Consider the following 24168-nt stretch of genomic DNA (forward strand, 5'->3'; position numbering starts at 1 on the left):
CTGTATTAGATTGCTTTCCTAGGGGTTGACCAGGTCTCTCAAAAAAGGAATCTGGTATTTACTCATTTGCCAACTATTTGATGCGGTCGCATTAACTAAATAAAGCTATCTGGAGAATATACACATGGATATACACTTTCCGTACTTCTGCGATGTCTAAATAAGCATTGATAACATTCAAGGCTCACCGAGTACTCAGGATCAGACAAATTACGACTATGGAGGCAAAACAGCGCCTTTCCCTCCCGACAGCATGGAGGGGCAGGACTGTCAGTCCTCTGAGCTCTCTGTTTCGGCACTCATTAGTGCAAGCAATTAGCAGCAACCCAGCACTGGCTGGCTTGATTGACACGTGTTTATTTCCTCTCCACACGCTGTGGGATCACAGCGGGAGAATAATGAAAGGAGAGCCGTAATTTGCAGCCGTGGCTGGCACGGTTGTTTATTATAATCATACTTACCACTGGACCTGGGGGGCCCTGGGGACCCTCTCCTCCTTTCAGGCCAGGTGTACCCTGGGAAAAGCGGGGGGAAAACGGAGACAATGAGTCGATGCGAACAGAATATAAATTCGAGGACACGCATGATGGGTAAAATGAGGGTGTTGGGAAGTGTTTTTAGACACACATATTGCTCTATAGACGATCATCCATGCATACGCTTACATATTTCCCCTTCATTAGTCATCATCTTTAGTTTAAAAAAAAAGCAAATGTTTCTAATAAGCAATGTCATGCACGGTGACGGTACCTGAGCTCCAGGGAGACCTCGTTCGCCTGGGAAACCACGGAGACCTGCCGGGCCGTCTTTCCCCGAGACGCCTTGAGGACCTGGGTCGCCCTAAGGGGTATAACATACATCCGTCATAGGGAGTGGTTTCTACACATGTGTCCACACACAAAACTGTAGCTCCCCTAACCTACTGTAAGTCCAGTCGGACTCTCATTTCACCGGGAGAATATGGTGGGAAAGGCCACATACATTAAAATAAAGTAACCACGACTTATGGAGATTTCATATGTACATAAATGGATGGTTTTATAGTCAATGGAGCAAACTTCTTATGTCATTGCTCGGCCATGCCTTGAAGGACAGCAAAGTGAGCATTTCAGTGACGTTTTTCTGACATTCTTTGGAATACTACACCACCGTGTAGTTAGTCCAACCATGGACCAGTGATTCGGAGCTAGAGTGACAGCAGATGGATGTTGTTGGCCAAGAACATCCCTGGGCATCGGTACCTTTGCGCCTTCTTTTCCTGCAGCGCCAGGAAGGCCTTGCTCACCGGGCGGCCCCGGCGGGCCAGGGTGTCCGCGTTCGCCCAGGGGACCAGTCTCGCCAGTGGGCCCCTCAATGGAAAGGCAGAACTCGTTAGATCGCTCTTTCAATTTTTGCAAAGATAACACAAACCCCGCATAGTGCATCGTTCTCATTCATTTGCATGACGTTTATTGTTCTCAGTGACCTTCAGGACGCCCTACAGAACACTTCCCATCGAGCGCTGGCCGTGTTGTGTCCAACAGGAGTCTGAAAGGATGGTGTGTACTCTTAGGATCAGAGTGTCCAAGGGAAATCTATTCAACATGGAAAGAGCTACCCCAGCCAGTTTGGCTCAGTGGATAGAGTGTCAGCCTGCGAACTGAAGGGTTTCAGGTTCGATTCCAGTCAAGGGCACATGCCCAGGTGGCAGGCTTGATCCCCAGTAGGGGGCATGCAGGAGGCAGCCAATCAATGATTCTCTCTCATCATTGATGTTTCTCTTTCTCCTTCTCCCTTCCTCTCTGAAATCAATAAAAAATATATTTAAAAAAGTGGAAAGCGCTGCTCTCTCTGTTCAATACCAGAAACCTTCAGAGTGAGGTCAGCCCGAGTGCTGTAAAAACCAGGTTTCTAACTCTAGTCTGTCCCCTTCTCTCTTTGTGTCTAAGGATTCAAATAGGAGTGAAAAAGAAGAAACCCTTGGTACCACAATGGTAGCTACTCAATGAATCACGGCTGGAAATTGAGCTCAGGTTCCCAGGAACCCAAAGCACCAGCGTGGTCCGCCTTGGAATTTCCCAGAGTGGAGCCCTCCCTGTGGTTAATCTACACTCATCTGACAGAGGCTGGCGAGTGGCAGGGGCCCCGCAGGCCATGGGTTTGGGCCGGCCGTTCCTCCCGCCCGAAGGCTGTAACAAATAAGCCGCTGCCTGAAACCGCTGCAAATGCCACAGTGAAAAATGCCAGGCCATTCCCGGGTCCCCAGCGCAGCCGCTCTGTGGTGAGAGTTTAATGAGCTCGCAGGTGGATCCAGAGAACGGAGACAAGAACAAGGCGCCGGGAAGGCACGAGACTAAAGATGCACAAACGCCAAGTGTGCAGATGCTGTGCCTGTGGGAGGAGAGTCTGACTGCAGACGCTAATGCCACCTGAAGATGCAACTGATCTCCTTACCTTTCGGTCTCGGATAAAGAACCAGATGCCCCAAGTGTGAGTGTACGTTTTTAGGTTTAAATTCCTTTAGTCACATAGGGTGTCCCCCCCAAAAAAAATGTATACACACACTTCGGATAATTATGAAGGCAGTGTTTTTTTTTTAATACATTTCATTTTAAAAATCGAGCTATCAGCTGTTAAAGTGTATATACATTTTTGGGACACCCTGTATATTGCTGTAAGTCCCCAACTTACCATCAATATGCAATCATTTCCCCCAAAGGAAACTTTCCTTCAATTTTTGATCAGAATTTAACAGTAAGGAATGGAAAATGGATCCTAATTTAATGGCCATCCCCACTGGGACAAAAATGAGCAGTGATTCACACAACTGTGCCAAAAAAAAGTGTCTGGCGAGGACTGCAATCAATATTGCTCCTTTTAAATCACACCCTTTGTCTTAACATGAAAATGTGATTACATTTGAAACAGGCCACTGGTTTTTCTTTCTCGAAAGTACCAATAAAAATAATCCAATGAAGATGCCTACTCAATACATCACCTGCTAAAATCATTGTTATGAAGACAAAAATCTTAAGAAAAATACAATATATTACAAATGTTACATTTTTAGAATAAAATTGGGTCAAAGCCTTATATTTCTAATCCACTTCTAAATGTAATTTATACTCAGAAGATTCAAGTCATTTTGTAACTTGAAATTCCGGGAAGAGGGGATGGCTGACCTCGTTAACAAGGCATTGTGGGTTTTTAGCAGATGCTGCCATGGCCGGACTTGCACTACGTGAAAGGGGATTTTCTGACTTATTTTTATTATTTTTCCTTCTATTTTACTCATTCAGTTCAGTTAGAAATCACTTTAGCTAAGCATTATCTGCAGAAGTTCATTTAATGTAAGCAAGATGCATATATTACAATGCTATCTGAAATACGAAAATACCTCCTTTTCAATCCTAAGAAGCTGGGCAGAGGTGAAAACAGAAGCAGGAAAATAAGACGTGTTAGGGGAGCAAAGTGTTGGGATGTACCTGTGGTCCAACAACGCCCCCGGGCCCAGGAGGGCCGGTCTTGCCTTGAAATCCCTAAGGAGAGAAAGCAAAATCCATTAAAGCTCTACAGGGTACGACGCATGAATTAAAGTTCCCGAGATAATGGAATACCGCTCATGAAAAGAAAGTCACTGTTGGCTACAATACTTAGCGTGTCATCACTTTCCTGCTCTCTCTAAAGTTAAAAATTCACCACGTGCATGATTTCACATGACAGTCCAATGGTGACCTTCAATAAGCTCAGAAGACAGAGTAAGACCCTGGGATGACCCTGGAGTGGACACATGTCCTCAGCCCGCTGTTCAGGTCAAAGGAGATCATTGTCACCCAGCACTGCTTACGGGCGGAATCAATGACGACTGTCAGACGTTCTCCCAAACAGGCGCTATTCTGAACGCAGGCATACATCTACAGTCTATGATGTCAAAGCGCTTCTCTTTCCTGCATCCCAACAATCGTGTAAAATAAACACGGTGTAAAATTATATTTATGAAAAGAATACTTGAGCCCAGCCAGTGTGGCTCAGTGGTGGAGTATCGACCTATGAACCAGGAGGTCTCGGTTCGATTTCCAGTCAGGGCACATGCCTGGGTTGCAGGCTTTATCCCTAGTAGGGGGCATGCAGGAGGCAGGCGATCAATGATTCTCTCGTATCATTGTTGTTTCTCTCTCCCTCTCCCTTCCTCTCTGAAATCAATAAAAATATATTTTTAAAAGGGTATACTATAAAAAAAGAATACTTGACATGCTTAGTAAACATCTCAGCATTTGATCAGTGTTCTTTATTAAAGGCCCAAAGAATATACTTACAAATGTATCTTGCATAGGATGAGTCATTAAGGTAAAATCTGGTACATGTCAGCTGCATGTATTGGCGAATTCATGCCTTTGGGCTATATTCTGTATCTGTATTTCTCCAGACTCATGCGTTATTCATTCTGCATGTCTGTATTATGGTTGGCACGGTTCTTTTTCATGTGAGTGAACTTATGTGTAACAGTTGGAGAAATAAGATTCAAAATGCTGAGAGAAAGACCTTCCAAAGAACTGAATTAAAGCATCTGGTATTTGCAAGGTTTTACTCACGAGAACATCAGATGGAGATAATAAGGTCAGAAAGCGCCCGGCTCGTGCGGCTCAGTGGCTGAGCGTGGACCTATCAACCAGGAGGTCACTGTTCAATTCCCAGTTGGGGCACAGGCCCGGGTTGAGGGCTTGATCCCCAGTAGGGGGCGTGCAGGAGGCAGCCGATCAATGATTCCCTCTCATCATTGATGTTGCTCTCTCTCTTCTTCTCCCTTCCTCTCTGACAATTTTAAAAAAATAAGGTCAGAAAGCAAAGGGCAGCCACAGGTGGCCCCCCATTTCTATCACCACCTTCCAGGCCTGTAAGAATGTAACCGTTATTCTGAGCATCTCTAAGTGTGTGTCCCATGCCTTTAGCGCCAACGCCTGAATGAGAGGGGTGTTCACATTGTCCTGTCTTCAGCAGCCCTGCTCAGCTCCTGCATCCTCACGCCTCTGGCTTCCTTCCTGGAGTCAATCCGTCTCACTTTCGGTCTTCCTGTTTGGCTGCTGCCTTCTATTTTTCCCAGCGATAACTGTCTTTTCCAAAGAGCCCACCTGCTCACGATATGCCCAAATAGGATCGCGTCAGTTTTGTCAGTTTTGCCACCAGCGATGTTTCAGGCTGCGTTGGCTCTAGGACCCACTTGTTTGTCTTTCTGATGGTCAGGGCACCTACTGAGCTCTCTTTTTAACAGCTTCGTTCAATTGAATCTTACTTTTTCTATCAGCTTTCATTGTCCAACGTTCCCATCTGCGCACAGTAACTGGGAGCAGGAGGGAGCGGTGGTCTAAGCCTTGGTCTCTAAAGACCCATCTTTGCTCTTGGCGATCTCCCTGATTCTTCATGGCTGCCCTCCCACATCCCAGCCTTCTCTTGAATTCTTGGCTGAAGCTCCCATTTGAATTGATGACTAAACCAAGATCAGCAAAATCTTGAACAATTTCACTGTCCTCATTGTCTATATTAGGATCAATGCAGGACTTGGCACTGTGTTTCTGAAAGAAACTTGGGTTGTTTCAGTGTAATAGAAACTATTTCTAATAATTCCCAGTGGTCTTAAAAAGCTTTGGATGGTAAAATGTCAGATTAAACTCTCAATGCAAGGATTTCTGACTGAGGACTAAATTCCATTGTAAAAAATATCCATTTTTTAAAATAAGTAACACATATATAGCAAAATACAGCTACTCTAAATTCTTGTATAAGGTAATCTTTTCAATCCCAGTCAGCGTGCGTGTGTGTGCGCACGCGCGCACACACACACACACACACACACGAGAAAGAAAGGTTCCTGGCAATAGGATTATTCACTATTGCTCTTAAAAGTGGATTTGGCCTGGCCATCATGGCTCAATGGTTGAGCGTCGACCTATGAACCAGGAGGTCACGGTTCCATTCTTGGTCAGGGCACATGCCCAGGTTGTGGGCTCGATCCCCAGTGTGGGGCATTCAGGAGACAGCTGATTGATAATGCTCTCTCATTGATATTTTTTCCTCTCTCTCTCCCTTCCTCTCTGATATCAATAAAAATATTTTTTAAAAAGTGGATTTGAAATCTGAAATACAATTTTCTAGAAAGAATGCTAGCCTTTGTCTAGGAGAAACTACTCAATGAGAAAATCCATCCTAGAATCATTAGTTAGTATGTTATTTTCCCTCTTTGTTTAAATTTAAATATATAATATGGTTACTCTGGAGAAAAGCAGAAGCTCTTATTAAATTGAAGACAAAAGGGATTTTATAATGAAAATTCTCTAGGTACCCCTCCCTTCACAGACATTTTGGGAATATTACAGAATTATTCCCACAAAGCTCTACCAGGACGTGGTTAAAAATGATTGACTGCAATATTTAAATGAGAATGCATTTGCAAATTTGAATGTAGATTTTTCTTTAGAGGGCTTATTTTATGCTCCTCATGTAGCTATCTTTCCCGGGAGAAAACCCAAACAATTTTACTCTTTGGTCTCACTAACTCATTCTGAAATGTATTTCTGAACTCCAAGACTTTGAAGTTTACAATCTGACTAAAGCGAAAAAGTTCTTACACCAGAAACTGCCACTTGGTGAATGACACAAGACTACGCAGAAAATCATCGTTTTCAGATTTGTTATCGTGGCCTGCGATGCGACTCCAAATACGTCTTCGTGCTCACAGAATGCCCTAGAATGCTTTGGAGCCTCATCCTCAAAGGTAGTCTACGTGGTGGTTTCCTTAAGAAATCTGGATAAAATTAACCAACGATAAGAAGTAAAATGGGATTCCAAGTCAACAGGCTAACCCACGATGATTTCTGTTTAAACTCACATGCCACTGGCATAGCCTGACGCCTGGTTTTGTGATGGTGGCAGAGTAAACCCACAAACCCCCCAGGATCTGTAAGGCATAGCTGAGCTTCCGGTGTCCCCTCTGCCCTAATCATGTATTTAATGTTATACTGTTCATAGCTTTAAAATAACATGAAGTTACATGTTCCCATTCATATTTTTCTACTGGAGGCAAGAGGAGGCATTTGACCTAGTTCCAGACCAATTATAGCCTTGTGGTTTCAACATCAGAAAGGATTGCATCCTTTTGTTCTGGAGAGAAGAATGTGTCATCTGCATGGCTTACTCTAATGTGTTTCCTTTAGAGAGTGGAAGGGTGATAGGGTTGGTTGGAATATACCAGTAAACAAAGACTTCAGTGAAAGGGCCAAGGTGGAGGCGTCACAAAAATAATGGGGTCTTCCCCATCAGCTCATCCCAAGATGCTGTAATTGACCATAAGGACAAGCAAAGCAACTAACATACCATACCCTCAAGCCTGTTCTTTTAGGTGTTTAGATACAAACATGGTTCTATTTATGCGTTTGTATTTTAATAAGAGTTTCAATAGGCCCAGCGGTGTGGCTCAGTGATTGAGGGTCGACCTATGAACCAGGAGGTCACGGTTCGATTCCCGGTCAGGGCACATGCCCGGGTTGCAGGCTCGATCCCCAGTGTGGGGCATGCAGGAGGCAGCCTATCAATGATTCCCTTTCATCACTGATGTTTCTATCCCTCTCCTCCTCTCCCTTCCTCTCTGAAATCATTAAAAAAATATATTTTTTTAAAAAGAGTTTCAATAGAATCGATTTCTCCATTGTTCTTAACCTGGTAATTGAGCTGCTAAATAATAAAGTAGCTTTCCGTTAAATGATGAGGTGCTAGAGATGGACAATTTCAATCAGAGGAGGGGGGACACTTACAGTCTCTCCACGTTGCCCAGGGTGCCCTGGCAGGCCATCCTTCCCAGGTGGTCCCTGAAATCACAAATAAAAACGCCACATGCAATAAATATGACTTGTTGTACAGTCTAATGCAATGTTAATTTTCTTATCACATTTTCATTAGATATTGTATTTTTTATGTTCTGTTGATTTTATATAGTAATATGGTGTGTGTGTGTGTGTCTATATATATATATATATATATATATATATATATCTTTAGTATAATTCTATCTGAACTGAGACCAAGAAAGAATTGTACAACCCTAATCTGAACATTTTACATTTCAATTTTCTTCATTAGTAGTTACCTATTTAAAAGGAATATTGAGATATATTTGTTTTTATTTTTGCAAAAATGTTAGTTCTTTAATACTTGAAATATGAATATATTTTGCCCTCCTTTTGCTGATCAATTTTCAACCCATCAAGACTTGGAAAGGAGAGAGAGAGAGAGAGACAGTGCCCTCTAGTGGTGGTCTGAGCTTCTAACTGACAATGAAAAGAAACACAAACTGGATGTTCCAAACAATGGTAGTTACTTCTCAATTGCTTCAAGAAAAGGAAAGAAGGTACTACGCTCAATTTTAGACACCAATTTCCCCAGTCGCATTGTTCAGATTTTCTTGCAAGCATCGTGTTTGTTAAGCGCCGGAGAGCAGGCCTACTATGCTGTCCCTTTGTGTAGAGGATGCCATCTTCCTCATGACCAAAGAAATAAATGAAGCAATTAATGAAGTAGTTAAAGTAAACAACTCAGCGAGGTGCCTATGTTTCAGACACTTAGTAGAAATAGATTGCTTCTTTATCTGCGTTAGGAATTATTCATCCTCCTCAGAAGACATTCTAAGGATCAAGTTCACATTTCAAGACATGTTTACTAGAGGTAGGCAGAAATAGCCTTGCCATTCTGGATAAATGAAGAAAAACCACCATTTTAATAACAGTATTTTAATGATGACAGATATACTTCTCATGACATGTTAATCATTTAAATACATCTCTGTATTTGTTTAAAAGAGCTATATACATAAATCTACTCTGCAATATCATGCTTTTTCTATGTTGAGTTGACTAAGGGGGTTATTTAGAAATAAGCTCATTTTCACAATCACGTCCTTCCCCGGGACAAACCTTTTCCTAGCTCGGCTACAGCCCTTCGGGAAGAAGTTTTCTGGCCTCGCCTGGTACCCATCTGCTCCCCGATCTCATCGCTGCGGACACACGGGTCGCCAGGTGAGCTAACAGCCCTAGTTAAGGGCTGCCGTTGCGATATTTCCCAAGATCATAGCTCGTTCAGGGACTGACTCGTGTTTTCCAGCGATTCTGATGCCATCCTCTCCCCAAAACCAAAACTGGAATGTGTTTAACCAAGGCCCCCAAATTACGATGCATTTTAACCATCCCTTCGTTCCAAAGCAAATTTTACCTATCTATGTATTAGGCACTGAGTTTTGAATTTTCCTCTTCTGTAAGTAGAATGTATCTTACAACAGTCATATTATAGATCTTCATCGCCTCAAGTGAAAGATTACCTTAGTGGGGAAACTGTATGCTGACATGGACATGACATTAGCATTCTAAACATGAATATCCCAAGCACTCAATCCATAATCCATATCTGTGCATGTGTATGTGTATATTGTGTGTACACAGAATACATTTCGTGATTACAGTGAAGATGAACCGGTTAACCTGCAGGAAGAGGAGGGTGCACCAACCCTCCAACCACATGTCTTCCTTCTCTATCAACGAGATGAAGGCATTTCTTTCCTCAGCATCACAAAAATGCATTCCGGAGAACTGAGGGGTGCTTCTCTCATGCTCGCCTGTTTCACGTGCCAGAGAAAGTATGAAAGCCACTCTGCTCTGCAGTGCAAGCTTGCTCCTTAGCACTGCCGTGTCTCTCCAGCGAGAGTGCGTTCTGTTCGAGTGCAGGCACTTCCACGTCCAACGCCTCGTGGAGACAGAACGCATGCACGCTCAGCGGCTCCAAACGGGTGGAAAAGGCACGAGAGAATAGGCTGGAAAAGTCTGAGGGAAAGTGGGTCAAGTGGCTTTCCCCGACAATAAAGTTACATTGCATGAAGGGAAACAATTCTTAAACGTACGCACACAAAAATAAATGGTGTGATAATGTGGAAGTCACACATGACACTAGTTTTTATGGTGCTGAAACAATGGTCTATGCACGTGGCTTCAAAATACTCATGAAAAGAATCCTGTGTGTAGTTATTACCCTACATTTAATTAGCTATTTGCATGAATCTGTTCATAATACAGTAATGCAGATAATCTGCTCTTGATCTGTTTGCAGTAATAAGACTGTAGTGTTAAACTAATAGTTTAAACATACTTGTACATGTGTCTGTGTAGATTGCACATCCTGTCTGAAAATTATTGTAGAAGGCCAGAGACTGCCTTAACATTTACTATTCAAGTCAGTATTTCACAATAAATAATTTATCTTCTGAAGATGTGAGCTGAAGTAACATTTGAAAGTAACAGTGAAATAGAGGGTTGTTCAAACTCAATAAGAATTGGAGAACATATGTAATTATTTATAAATTATTTTCAACATGTTTAAATATATAATGTAATCACATATAACGTTTACTTAAAATTTTAACATCTTAATTTAGAATGTTCTGAATGGTTCCTTTTTGCAAGACTTGTACTGAATGCACCCAAAACCTACTGAATCAAAATCTACATTTTTAACAAGGTGCCAACATGACCTGTGTGCACAGTCAGGTCGAGACAAGAACAGTGGTGAACAGCTTGAGCCTTCGTCAGAACTACCTGAGACTTTGCTAGAATACCCGAGGCCCCTCCCCTAGGGCTCCGAGCAGGTGAGTGAGGCTGGGACAAGACTTGGCATTTCTAACAAATCCCAGGAGAGCTGATGTGCTGGTCCAGGGACCACACCTTCAGAACAGCCTCCTTAGACAGGTGGTGCCTGGGCCCAAAGGCTGGGTCACCCCAAGTGTGTATGTTAAAACCCTAACCCTTGTCTGAACGGTGTGGCTCAGTGGTTGAGTGTCTGCCTAAGAAGGAGGAGATTACGGTTTGATTCCTTGTCAGGGCACATGCCCAGGTTGTGGGCCCAATCCCCAGTAGGGGGAATGCAGGAGGCAGCCAATCCATGATTCTCTCATCATTGATGTCTCTCTCCCTCTCTCTTTCTCTCTCTCTCTCCCCCTTCCTCTCTGAAATCGATATTTTTTTTTAAAAAAAAAGACTTAACCCTTAAGGTGCTGTTATTGAGGGGAGACCTTTGGCAGGTGCTTCAGTCATGAAGGTGGAACCCTCCTAAATGGGATCGGTGACTTACAACACATGCCCCGGAGAGCTCCCTCATCCCTTCCGCCAGCGAGGACAGTGAGAAGTCTGCGACCCACACGCATTTTGAAGGACACATTGGATATCACAGTTTTTCATGCCACGAGTGACATCAGTGGTGGCAGAGGAGTCAGTGAGAGAGAATAATATTCAGGTTGTTCTAGTGTTTGATACACTTCGAAAGAATATTTAGTAAGATGTAATTACATTATAACCAGAAATACTCAGTAAACATCACAAAGTGAAAATATCCGTAGAATTTGACGTTATTCATTGAAACTTTGTTTTTATAGGAATTGTCATCAATATGTGTATTGAAAAATGATTTAAATATAAGCTATGACTCTCAAAAATGTCAACACATTCTCAAGTGAAGAAAGAGGAAAACTCTCACACTTACCGGAGGGCCTTTTGGTCCCGGGAATCCAACCGGACCCTGAGGTCCTTGAGGGCCCTGAAAACCAAGAGCAGGGGGAAATGTGAGAACATGCCTCACGACACGCCTTGATGCTTCGCGGTACGTGTCTACAGAGGAAGCACACAGAGCAGGTGGCTGCCTCACCACGTCGGCGACTACGGCCACACGCGAGACCACCCGTGCTCAGCTAAGAGCCAAGGGGGCGCTTTTTCACACGACTCAGCGCCCAGAGCCACGCAGCACGTTCACGGGAAAGTGTAAGCCACGCCCGGGCCAGGACCTTCCACAGACTGTCTGCCTTCCACGTTAGCTAGAAACAACTGACAAGGAGGACATTTCAATTCCAAGTCCCCCAAAAGAAAAACTATTTTTTAAAAGGACTTTCTAACTATTCTGACTCAAGTCATACAAACTAAAAGGAAGCAAATAAGTGGTTTCCTCAAAAAGACCAGAGAAGAGGCCTTTAACTAATCTCTGTACTTAAAACAGGCTACTTGTGAAGAAGATACAATCTCATTTCACTCACTTCCTCAGACAAAATAAAGATGAAACACTTGGTCTTTCTTTATGACATTCCACAAGAGAGTGTTGACATATGCTTTCTGAATTAATCAAAAGAGTTTCCAGGTGGGGTAAAAAATACATACAGACTCTGTAAAAATAGTATTGAAACTCAACGAGAATTGCCAGATAAAATACCCAGCGTCTAGAGAAATTTGAATTTTGGATAAATAATGAACAATTTTAGTATGTCCCAAATATTTCAAGGGACATAATTATGTCACAAATTATTCACTGTTTATGTAAAAGTCCAATTTAATTGGATATCTCACTTATTTTACTTATTTTGATTTTGTTTTGTTTTGTTTTTGCTAAATCTGGTCATCTCAGATCCAAATGAATGCTGTACTAACCAAGTTTCTACTAACAGGCACCCCTGAGCTGCAAATAATTGAGTATGAGTGGTCATATTTAACTTGTAGGATATCCTATATTTGTATGTTATTTCTATCATTTTTCAGTTGTGTGCCTAAGATGTAACTAAACAGTTCATTATAAAAATTCTTTGCAGAGAATGAGGGTACACTAGAGAGGAAATATCGCAACAACTCCACAGAATACAAGAAATATGTTCCATATATTTAAAACATGTATAAATGTTTCTTGAAAATTGTTCCCAGCTTACTTGAAAAAAAAATTTCTTTTGGATCAGCCTTTAATTTTATCTTCAAAATATCCTCTTCTTATTCTTGAAGAGTTTTTGCAATTATACATAAGCATGCTATTGGGTCCGTGTTGTGCTCCAAAATAAATTTGTAAAGACGTGGCTGATCATGAAATTTTGGAAAGCACAAGTAATAAGAAAAACTAGTTTGTGCTTTAAAGACAAAATTCCTAGTTCCGCTACAATTTCTTAAATGCTTCTACTCCATTTAGTGATTCAGCCATCTTAATTAATTTGACTGGATCTTCTTATTAACATGATTTAGTCCACAAAAAATTTCAAAATGTATGTATTATTTATGAGCTCAAAATGTACAGGATGGACTTAATTTGAGGATAGTTCAATTGTAAGAAACATTTAGTAGAAAGTTTAATTTAATTAAATATAAACCAAAGCTGGAAATGACTATAACTAAGTATTTATTTTTTTGTCTCATCTGACATTTGTCACAAATACCAACTTTACTCGCCCAAAAAATTACTTATTCTCAGTTTTAAGTTACACATTGTAGGATATTTTGTGAAACTTCTTTATGAATTTCAAAAATTAATATAAAAATATATGTCTATGACTGCATAATACTAAAAATAATTATAGAATATTTAAAATAAGTCTAATTTCTTGCACAGTAATTCAATTTAATATTTAAAATTCTTTCAAGAGGATAGCTTTTCAAAATCTGACTACAAAAATGATCCTTTTTGCAAAAAAACTAAAGTAAAATAAAGGGCATGCTTACTCATGTGTATTTAGCTTGATTTTACATCAACTGGAAATAAATAGTTTTTCTATTTCCTGGAATAGATGTTTCATCTTGATTTGAGTGCATATGGGTTGTGACTGAATGGCCACGGGGAGCGTGCATTTTGCCAGCATCATGCTGCTGGCCAGCTCCTGGACACAATGAGTATCACTGTGTAACATAAGCAAAGCGAAGAAGGCAAAGGTGTATGCATCCATTTAAAGAAAAAACATTATTTTGGCTTGAGTTTAAGAGTGACGTCTTGGACCAATTACATGTGTTATTTCTCTCATTTCTGTGACAAAATCAGTAGCACGTAACGTGTGTGCAAAGAAAGATGAACCCTGGCCGGTATGGCTCGGTGGGGCATCGTCTAGTTCTATTCCCTTTCGGGGCACACGCATGGATTGTGACCTCGATCCCCAGTAGGGGGTGTGCAGGAGGCAGCCCCATCAATGTTTCTCTCTCTCCCCCTCGCTTCCTCTCTCTCCAAAAATCATTAAAAATATTTTTTAAAAATAGAAAGATGCCATAGCCAGTTGGCTCAGTGGATAGAGTGTCAGCCTGCGGACGGAAGGATCCCAGGTTCGATTCCGGTCAAGGGCACGTACTAAGGTTGGAGGCTCCTCCCCGGCCTGGGCCCTGGTCAGGGCTCCTGCAGGAGGCAACCAATCGATGTGTTTCTCTCACATCGATGTTTCTCTCTGTCTCTCCCTCTCTCATCCCTAAAAGTCAATGGAAGAATATTCTCAGGTGAGGATTGGAAATAGATAAATAAAAAGTAGAAAGACGAAGCTTTCTTTTAGAGGAGTCAATTAAAGACTAGGCATGTTTCAACTCTCGCTGGATTGTGTGCTGCAGACACGGGTTTCCTTCCCTAGAAACGTCATCACTTGCAAAATCTTCGTCTCGATTCCATGTGATGTGCCCGTCTCATACTTACTCTCTCGCCAGGGGGGCCTGGGGGGCCATCGCCGCCCGAAGTGCCCTGCCAACAACAGAAGGAAAAACGCGGTGAGGTTGCTGCGCCAGCATCGGCTCCGACGGAGCCCTTACAGCAAAGCCCCCGAAACAGGCCCCGACGGTACCTTCGGGCCCGGCTTCCCGGTGGGGCCGCGCGCTCCTCTGGACCCTCGAGGACCCTGCAGAGAACAGAAGACCATGTGGTTCTCGGGCCACGCCACGCCAGAGGCACCGGAGACGTTTGTATTTCTGGAGAAAAGCATCTTGGAAAATTAAGTCCACAATGACAATGTGGACTGAATGTCAGGTACCCACCGTGGGACCGCGCTGCCCGCGAGGGCCCGGCTTGCCCGCGACGCCCTGCCAAAGACAGTGGAGACAGGGTCAGGGTTAGCGGCACAGGGCACCGTCTGGCCCAGAGGGGTCCTCGGGCAAGAACATTACACTAGCGCGTCCAGGCAATATACTTAGGCACCGTACCCGTGCACCTTTCTCTCCGTTGGCCCCTGGGAAGCCGGGAAATCCGGTGGAACCCTGCGAAGATGAAAAGGACCCACCGTGAACTTGGCAGCTGACATGTAAACCACAAGCGGGACGTCTCTGGGAACACAGTGCTTCTCACAAGCTGGTCACATGCAAGTGAAAAGTGTCTCTCTAATGCGCCATACAAACTCCACCCGTGTATTTAAAGACCACTTACAGGGGCGTCGGCAATCCTGGGGGCAGCGGAAGCATGAACGGATAAAACAGATGTTCAGTTTTTTGCTTTCGGTAAAATCACGAGTCAAATATGTCATTTCTCATATTAGAAAATAGCAACTACAGGGCATTTTATAGTCAGTTAATAGATAACGTCTAAGCCTTCATACTTGCTTCAACTCTGAAGAAGAATCCTGTGTTTCGATATGAATAATCACATATTAAAATGAGCATTTTACACAATCTTGTCCTGAATTAGCATTCTGGGATGAGTCTACATAGCACTCTTCACTGAGTAATTTTATGTCCTTAGAACTGGATGAAGTCACAGACGCTGAACATCTCCCTCCACCTTCCCTGTGTGATGTGTGACTGTGGTCCAGCGTCACAGTCCTGCTCTGGGCATTTCAAAAACATAAGTCCAAGACTTGTCTTTGTCAAGTGTTCACCTAAATACTTTGGGGGTGTTCATTCTCTTTGAACATAGTTGTTTTCTCTTCTGTGAAATGAGGGCAGTCAACATCTTACAGGAACTAAGGAATTTGGGGGAGATGGGAATCAAGGAAGGCAAGGTGTAAAACTGACAATGAGCCCAGCTGAGGTGGCTCCGTGGTTGAGCATGGACCTATGAACCAGGAGGTCACTGTTCGATTCCCGGTCAGGGCACATGCCCGGGTTGCGGCCTCAATCCCCAGTAGGGGGTGTGCAGGAGGCAGCTGATCCATGATTCTCTCTTATCATTGATGTTTCTAACTCTCCTCTCCCTTCCTCTCTGAAATCAATCAATCAATAAATATATATATTAAAAAATGACAATGATAGCAATAAATAATGGCTAAAGATGTAATAAGCACAGTAAAAGCATTATGTCATTTTCTCTACAAACAGTCACATTTTATAAATGAAATATACTCTAATTTCTCCTTGTGCACATGTCCAGACTTCCATCTGCTCAGAGATTCCTGTGAACAGGACTGAGGCCGTTTGCCTCGGTACTGTCTCATTAAATGAGTAGATTAGGACTCCAATCCGTGCTGTTCAACTTGCTAATTATCAGACCCTGGGACGGGGTAGAGAGCGTGCTTCCACACACTCACGTTTCCTCTTTAGACCATCGTGGGAACTGAATGCAGCAACGAGTGAAATGTCCATCAAAGAGTGGAAGGCGGTCCTATTTGACACGTGTCCATGCATGGGAGGAAGGGCAATGAAGCCTTCTTTGACTGGAATACACTTTGCTTTTTAACCCCCTCATTTGGACTGAATGACCCCTTACTGTCTCTCCAAGTGACAAATGGAGCGATGGCTAACATCATGGCCGTCAGGTCCCACGCAGACCTTTGCTTCAGGAATCCACATTATTAACAGTTTCTCCAGGTCTTGCGTACAGAATGGAGGCCATCAATTCCCATGCCCTCCCCATGTCAGGAAAGTGTGCAAAGCCCGTGGTAGCTGATGGTCAAAACACTAACCTGAACGCTCGGCTAAGCTATTTTTATGACCCATTTCCCAATTTATCTCTTCTGCTCATAGAGATGACCATGTCCGACCTGAGGACAAATGTCAGGATGCGTAATGTTCACATAATGGGGGAGATGTCTGCAAATTACATTCCTGAAGGCTTTCAAAGCCTCTTTTCTTTCTCTACAGAGAAGCAGATAGTTGTGTCTGGTACAGTATTACTTTGTGATATGCTGGGAATTTGATAAGCGAGTATAACTGAATATGAAAATAATTTACTCCTATCAGATTTTATTTAGGAACAAACATTCACTTCTGTCCCGAGTGGCCTAGATGAGTAACACATTTAGAGAAATTCCACTAAAACAAATGGCTCTTATGCATCAATTTCATTTTTAATAAATTTATTTTGTTATATAGCTTCTACTCTAAGGAATTTATGGGAAACAGACAAAAATGTCCAATCTAACAACTAAGCAGTCTGTATAAATCATTCTTCTTTTTCCTCACGGAAGGAATTATCACCAGATACCTAAGTTCCATGCCGAGGCATCATCTGATTTTAAATAGAAAAAAGCAAACAGCACGCAAAAGGCCAAAAGTCAAAGCTTAATGGCAAAATAGGCTGTCAGTCAGTGTGAAAGCATAAAATATTACTTTAAATGCTGTTTTAACCATCAACGTGTCCTGTCTTAAAATAGATATTACTTTTTGAAATAGCTACCTATCATTTTATAGTACACAAGATGGGTGCATCTAATACCCACCAAGATTTTGCTAGTAAGATACTGGATAAATTATATTGCCTAATTATAGTCTTTAAATTGCTTGAAGATCAGCAGCCAAATTTCACTTTTAATACAAAAAAGATTTAAATCTATTTAAAATTCACTGGCTTCCACATAGGAAAGTTATCTTTGAAGTTATCTGTGATCTTTGATGTGCCAATCATTTTTTGATTGTAGAACTGAGAAACATAAATGGTTTCTGAGCATAGAATAAAATGTATGAAGAAAAGTTATAGAGAATCATAAAGACTAAAATTTCAACTCAAACAATTGACCTGTGAAAAACAGCAAAACCTAAGGATGTCAAACTCACAAAAGGAAATTCAAGTAACATGACAGTTTCGTGTTTTTACATCAAAGCACCAGCACAGCTGCACTTCACCTTCCTAATTAGATCAGTGATTCCGGGAGTAAGGGAGGAGAGCTGACCCCCAGGGCGGTGCGGGAATGTCTTCTCACTCCCAGCACTTGTGAGAAATGCTTGGCATTTGAAGAGAAGGAAACTGAGAGGCAGGACAGGGGAGTGGGGATGGGAGTTAACAGGACAATTCCTAATCAGTGCTTGAAACACAGCCACGGTCGGGGAATGATGACTGCATTCGTTTAAAGTCAGACACATAGGACTCCTATTTTACCAGGGCTCAAAGGGTCATGTTCACCTCCTACCACAGAGGAAATATGAATTATAATATGTGTAATACGTATTTTCTAGAAAATAATTTTTCTAGAAAAATTACAAGACCACACAGTAAGCCTAAAAGAGTGTTGTCACATGACGATGCGTGCCTGTTTTCTCGTTTGTGAGGAGAAAGGACATTTCTCTCTCCCACTGATTATTAGTGAAGCTTCTTAATAAATAAATGTTTGGGGATTGTTATATAATTAGGATTTATTTCTACCTACTATACCTGTCAAGCCTGAATGGGTCAAACAGAGATGGATGGTAGATAAACAGATAGATACACAGATAGATAATCGCATGGGTATTTAACAACCTTAATATCAATAACCAAGATTTATATATTAACTCGTTTAACCACTTTACTGTATCTAGTCAATGCAACAAGTGCAGCCGTAACAACATTCTATCATTAGCTTGAGAAAAATGAGCACACCAGGGTAAACATGTATTTTTAAAACCATCTATGTTTATCCATAACATATATGTAATTCAATTAGGAAAATATAGCATTTGGGTGGTGGAGGGGGTTGAATGGTGGCCCCCCCAAAAATATATATTTGACATGGAAGCATGGAACATACGGACAAATCTCAGAAGGAAGGGGGTGGGGAGGCAGGAAGAGATTAACCAAATAATGTACACACATGTATGCATAGCCCCTGGGCACAGACAAGAGGGTGGAGAAGGCCTGGGGGGGTAGTGCGGGGTGAAGGAGGTCAATGACAGGGGTAGGGGGACATCTGTAATACTTTCAACAACAAAGATAACTTAAAAATAGTAATAAATGCATTAAAGTAGATAGACTTACAACGGGAAACAACTGCACTGGAATAGAGTTATCAAACATTTTTTTAAAAAATTGTGATAGGGTAATAATCTATGTGTTTCTTTGATAACACACTTTAAATTACAAGATCTAACAGGTCTAATAGTCATTTTGAATGAGTGGAAGTGAAATTTCAAGATACTGTCATATTATATGCCCCCTCCCCCCCCCCAAAAAAAAGGAAGGTAACCAATTTTAACTGTTTCTACAAAATGTTGGTAAATAAACTCTAAAAACCAAGCTAATTATTTTACCTTTGGACCTTGTCTTCCTGGATACCCGGGCAATCCTGGAACACCAAGTTTCCCCTAAAGTTAAAAAAAATTCTAGGTTGAGTTAACCTTAAATGATAATTTTAGTCATTTTTCTAGAAGGACCACGTATTTGTACACCAGAAAGAAAGATCTGCAAGTTTCCGCCACACTTCCCCTCTATTCTTCATCCGAAGAGGAAAAAGGATGCTTCAAACACGTTTCTAATGAGCCAATGGCCACTCGCTCCCCGTGGTGCCTGAGTGACAGGGAACCTGGGGCACAGAGCCCGGGTGATGGGAGAGCTGGGAGCCTCGGGGAGCGGTTAAGCCCGAGTAAAGAAAACACCTAAGCTCTTTCAACATCGCATGTTACTGAAAGTTAGTTGATGTTGATTAGAAAGTTCATCCTTTTGATAAAAGTATTTCAGTCCTCACTATAAATATAAAGCCAGCATTCACAAGTTCATTACCCTTGTCTCGCTGAATAAGTTAAATAACTGTATTAAGAAATTCTGACCCAATTTTGAGCAGTTCTTCTTTTTTCCTCTCAAGTATCTGCATCAATAAATATACATAGGCTGCAAGTTATAGCTAAGTAATGATTTCTGTGGAGTGTTAACTCCTGCAGGTGGCCGCCCGAATGTACGGCCATATTGTACTAGTGCAATGAGATTATATCTCCATCTAAAAAATGCTAAAACCAATGATACATAACAGTGGTGTCCAAAGATGTGTAACAAATACTTGGAGGATTAAGATGCTATACTAACAAAAAATGGCCCCCCTGGAAAACCATTAATTTAAAAATCATAGATGGAGAGGAAACTAAATTAAATAGATGAATAAAAGATGTTTGTGGAATTTTACTGTGATTCATTTTTCTTAAGATCTTATGAAAGCACACTTTATAAAATATGTGCCAAAGTCTTAAATATTAGACCCACATGGTATCAGTCTTTCTTACGTACACTTAGACAAAATAAAAACAAGTCTAAGTTACTAAGTACTACATTAAAAGACGAGCCGTACTTAATGAACGAAGTATTTTACTAGATGAAGCACGGTCAAAAATTAGGATTAGGATTTCTGACCTAGCCATTATAGACTGAACTGAAGAGCTGTCCGATTCCAGGTCAGCCCTGCACAGATGGACAACAGGCAGACCAGCCCTAAGGGCACTGGGTGATGTTTGCAGAGAAGGAATCACCTAGCAACGCCTTCCTGTCATTAAGTGGCTCACAACTACTTATGGACATGCTTGAATTTAATAGGATCCTCTTCACTCCCAACGTGGATCATTAAAAACACTTTTGAGTAACCACGAAGCATTTTCTTCAAGAGCATCTGTGGGCTTAGAGTTGCTCACTGACCTTCTCTCCGGCTTGACCGGAAGGACCGGGGTCCCCCGTGGGACCTGCTCGACCTTTAGGGCCTTCAGGGCCATCTTCTCCTCTTGGACCTAATTGACCGACTTCTCCCTGAAACGCAGAGCAACAACATTTTTGAAACTTAAAATAGACTGGAGATTGAATGGCAAAGATTACAGCCCATCAGGAAGTCACCTTCTTCACCTCCTGACCTGTTTGCTCATGTTTTATCTATGACAATGAGGCTTGAAAGTATCTGACGTTAATTAACAAACAGATGATATAGTTTGACGCTGGACAACCTACAGAAGCCCATGCTACTATGTATCATATTAAATTCATTTTAATGCATCTGTGTTGCAGAATGAAAGAGAGAGAAAAGTACGAATCAAGATTAGATAAATATAGGGTGGCAGGAGATGCCAGCTTCATTATACCACTTTGTAACAATTATTTTGACCTAAAGGCAATTGAGAAGCTGATATATGCAATAACAGATATATGCAATACCATACAACTGTACACTAGAAACCTGTATAATTTTTTAACCAGTTTCCTCCTAATAAATTTAATTTTTTAAAAAAATTCTCTGCCCGCCCCTTAATTGCCTAAAATAAAGACTTAAATTTGCAAAGGCGTCCTTCCTCCCCTTACAACCAGGAAGGACAGGAGCTAATCACTGGAGACAATGAGTCCTTTACCACCTGGGATCCAGAGCAGACACGCGGGGTTTCTACAACAACACATTTTACTGAAGAGCCCCTAGTTCCCCTTTTACGTGCCTTCCAACTATCTGCAGTCCTGGGAGCTCGAGGTCCTCTTCCTGTGTCTCATCACTTCTCTAAAAACGTCTTGTTCCTTTTCTGAAAGGCTAAGTAAGCCAAAGTGCCCACCACCCCTTTGAGCTACTACTGGTCATCGCTGAGTGCTCCAGGTATAAACGTGATGCACCAGCCAGCAAACGTCTCTTTACTTTCTCTTGCTAACCCTCTGTTGTCAGGCTGATTTGAAAGGGCTCCAGCCAGAGAACCTATCAGGATAGTAAGAAAAAGTAATAGTTCCTCTGACAACAGCAACTCTGGAAATCACTGTTTGGAATATTTAAAAAGTTCTCCATTTCAGACTTGGTTTTCATCTGCACTAGGTACTAGGATATGAAAGATGTAGCCACCATCCTGGGAACAGGCTTTATATGAACTCTTAGGGAATCAAAATATTCTCCAGTTTGCTTCTTTTGCAGATTGACCAGCTACTATTATGTTAGTTATTAAATAAATCTTCCCAATAAAATGTTAGTATACTTTAGGTGACTCACATTTTTGTTTGTCTTCTAGATATTCATTACCAGAAAAAAAGGGTTTTTTAAGTCAAAAATTCAAAATCACCATATAGTACAAATTCATACAAGTTGCAGGTATATAGTTTTCAGGCAGCATAGCTCACTATATACAACTAAATTGAGAAGAAATCCATTGTTACTTCTTTCAAGCAATTTTATCATTGATTTTTTAAAATGTCTATAAACAATATGGAAATTTAATAGAACATCTAAAAGACAACTGATTATATTATCTTCACAAAGATTAAAATGCCTAACTTTTATATAAAAACTGAGTAATATCTTGCGTAATACGAACATTTTTATTTATCCTGTGCTGATACTTCCAATATTTAACTAAAAGAGTATGCACACACTCACACACACTCACACAGACACACACACACACACTCATGCACATTCACACACTCACGCACATAATTTTATGTACTAGTGGAAATTTTCTTTTCACTTACTCTGTCACCTTTAAGACCCATGTCACCTTTGAATCCTGGGAAACCATCTTCACCCTAAAAATACAAGTAATAAACAGGTGTTTGAATATAAAATATGGCTAAGTACAATGTAAATACTGATAATTAGGGAAAATTCTTCTGAGAAATGTGCATCCTCATTGTAAAACTTCCTCCTCGCTCTTCTAACCTGTTCCCCCGTACCCTTCTATTTTACCATAATTAGTCAAATCTTTAAATAATTTTCTAAGATAATAAAATAAAATAATTTTTAAATTTTGGAAATATTTTACAAATGTGTCCATTAAATTTTCTCTTATCTTGTGGGGGATATAACTATTCTCTTATGACAACATGTATTCTGTGCTACTTGAAGAAAAAGTAAATATTTAAATACTTATCCTGTTAACTTTGGATTCCAAGAACTTTGAACTTCCAAATACAATGTCTTTACCCTTCACTTACTGATTTATACTGAAGAATTCTGTATCATGCGTTTTGTAGCATGTGCTTGAGATAAATGCTTTCCAGCTCAACTTGTTCTCTGTCTAATCACCTCTGTACAGGTGGAGAGTGAGCAAATCAATATTTTCCTTTATCTGTAAATACAGATTGCTCACCGACGCATCCTATGCACAGACCAGTGTTGCTGAAATACGGGCATCCTGTAGCCAAGACGGGAGACATTCTGGCTATAAAAATATGTCCTATCAATCTTTAGTGAACTCTGAACCGTTAAGAAGCATCACAAATAACCTGATCATCTCCTAATTTCAGGAAAAAGATTAAATTCCGAGTGAATCATTATCCATATATTTAAAACATTAATTGAGCAATTACTGCTTTCAGAGTACTGTGGAGTATTTGGACGTTTTTGTTTTACCAATAAAATGAAGGCAGAATATTTGGGTTCGTTTTGGTACAGATGGAGTAAAATGGTTGTTTGGAGAAAAGATGTGCTGGTGAAGAAGATGATGATGGTGATGATGGTGGTGATGGTGGTGATGGTGGTGATGGTGGTGATGGTGGTGATGGTGGTGATGGTGGTGGTGGTGGTGGTGGTGGTGAAGATGATGATGGTGGTTTTGTTAAGGATCCCAGGACAGGAGGAATAGGGAAACTGAGACAGGAAAGTTAAAACAAGGCCAAACAGCCTGGGCAATTTGCAGCCAGCTTGTAGCTAACAAGCCATTACCTTCCCGAGCCAAGGACTCAGAGCAAATGGTTAAAAGCCTCCCTAGGGACAGAATACAGAAAGGGAGGGGGAGAGGGAGAAAGAGCATTTTTACTCCCTAAGAGAAGCCAGCAGCCTCAAGGCTTGGCAAGCTGGGTTGCCAGGTGCTCCTCATGAATTCTGGAAAGGCCACAACAAGTAAAAAAATAAAAAGGCTCTGAGCATTCATCTGCACCAAAATAGGCAGCAGAGGCGTTCTGAAGCCATAGACAGGAGGTGTATAAGCCTCGGACCCCCACCCAACCTGCTCTTCAGTTTAGCTGAGAGCCGTCTGCGCTTCATTCGCCAGGTGTAGAGGTTTGCTTGCTTTGCTTCTGCTTTTTTTCAATAAAGGTGCACGCTTTAATCACTTTAATAAACTGGCTTTTCACCACGCAAAGTTTCTCACAAAAATTCATTTACATGAGAAGACAAGGACCAGGTTGGGTTCCGCCCTCCCCCCTGGCTCAGGGCGCTGGGGAACACCTCTCTGGTGTGGGTGAGAGGGGCCTACCACAGTTTTGAGGCAAAAAAAGGGAATTGGAGGAGGGGCGGTTGGTATCTTCCTGAGTCGGTTCGACTTGCGTAGTTTG

General features: G+C 41.5%; 1 protein-coding gene across 2 annotated transcripts in view; it reads right to left on the minus strand.

Moving 5' to 3' along the window:
* The window catches only part of COL11A1 (collagen type XI alpha 1 chain), a 142650-nt gene that overhangs the window by 41397 nt on the left and 77085 nt on the right, over positions 1-24168 (minus strand). For both annotated transcript variants that reach the window (XM_079760721.1, XM_079760722.1), the window contains 13 exons: positions 22366-22419; positions 20575-20682; positions 19206-19259; positions 14976-15029; positions 14811-14855; positions 14621-14674; positions 14476-14520; positions 11548-11601; positions 7785-7838; positions 3465-3518; positions 1242-1349; positions 751-840; positions 462-515 (listed from right to left, as the gene is read on the minus strand). In XM_079760721.1, coding sequence (XP_079616847.1) covers positions 462-515; positions 751-840; positions 1242-1349; positions 3465-3518; positions 7785-7838; positions 11548-11601; positions 14476-14520; positions 14621-14674; positions 14811-14855; positions 14976-15029; positions 19206-19259; positions 20575-20682; positions 22366-22419 — 828 coding nt within the window. The remainder of the gene's footprint in view (positions 1-461; positions 516-750; positions 841-1241; positions 1350-3464; positions 3519-7784; positions 7839-11547; positions 11602-14475; positions 14521-14620; positions 14675-14810; positions 14856-14975; positions 15030-19205; positions 19260-20574; positions 20683-22365; positions 22420-24168) is intronic.

This window comes from Cnephaeus nilssonii (assembly GCF_951640355.1).
Source record: "Cnephaeus nilssonii genome assembly, chromosome: 21".
In the NCBI taxonomy this organism is placed as follows: Eukaryota; Metazoa; Chordata; class Mammalia; order Chiroptera; family Vespertilionidae; genus Cnephaeus; species Cnephaeus nilssonii.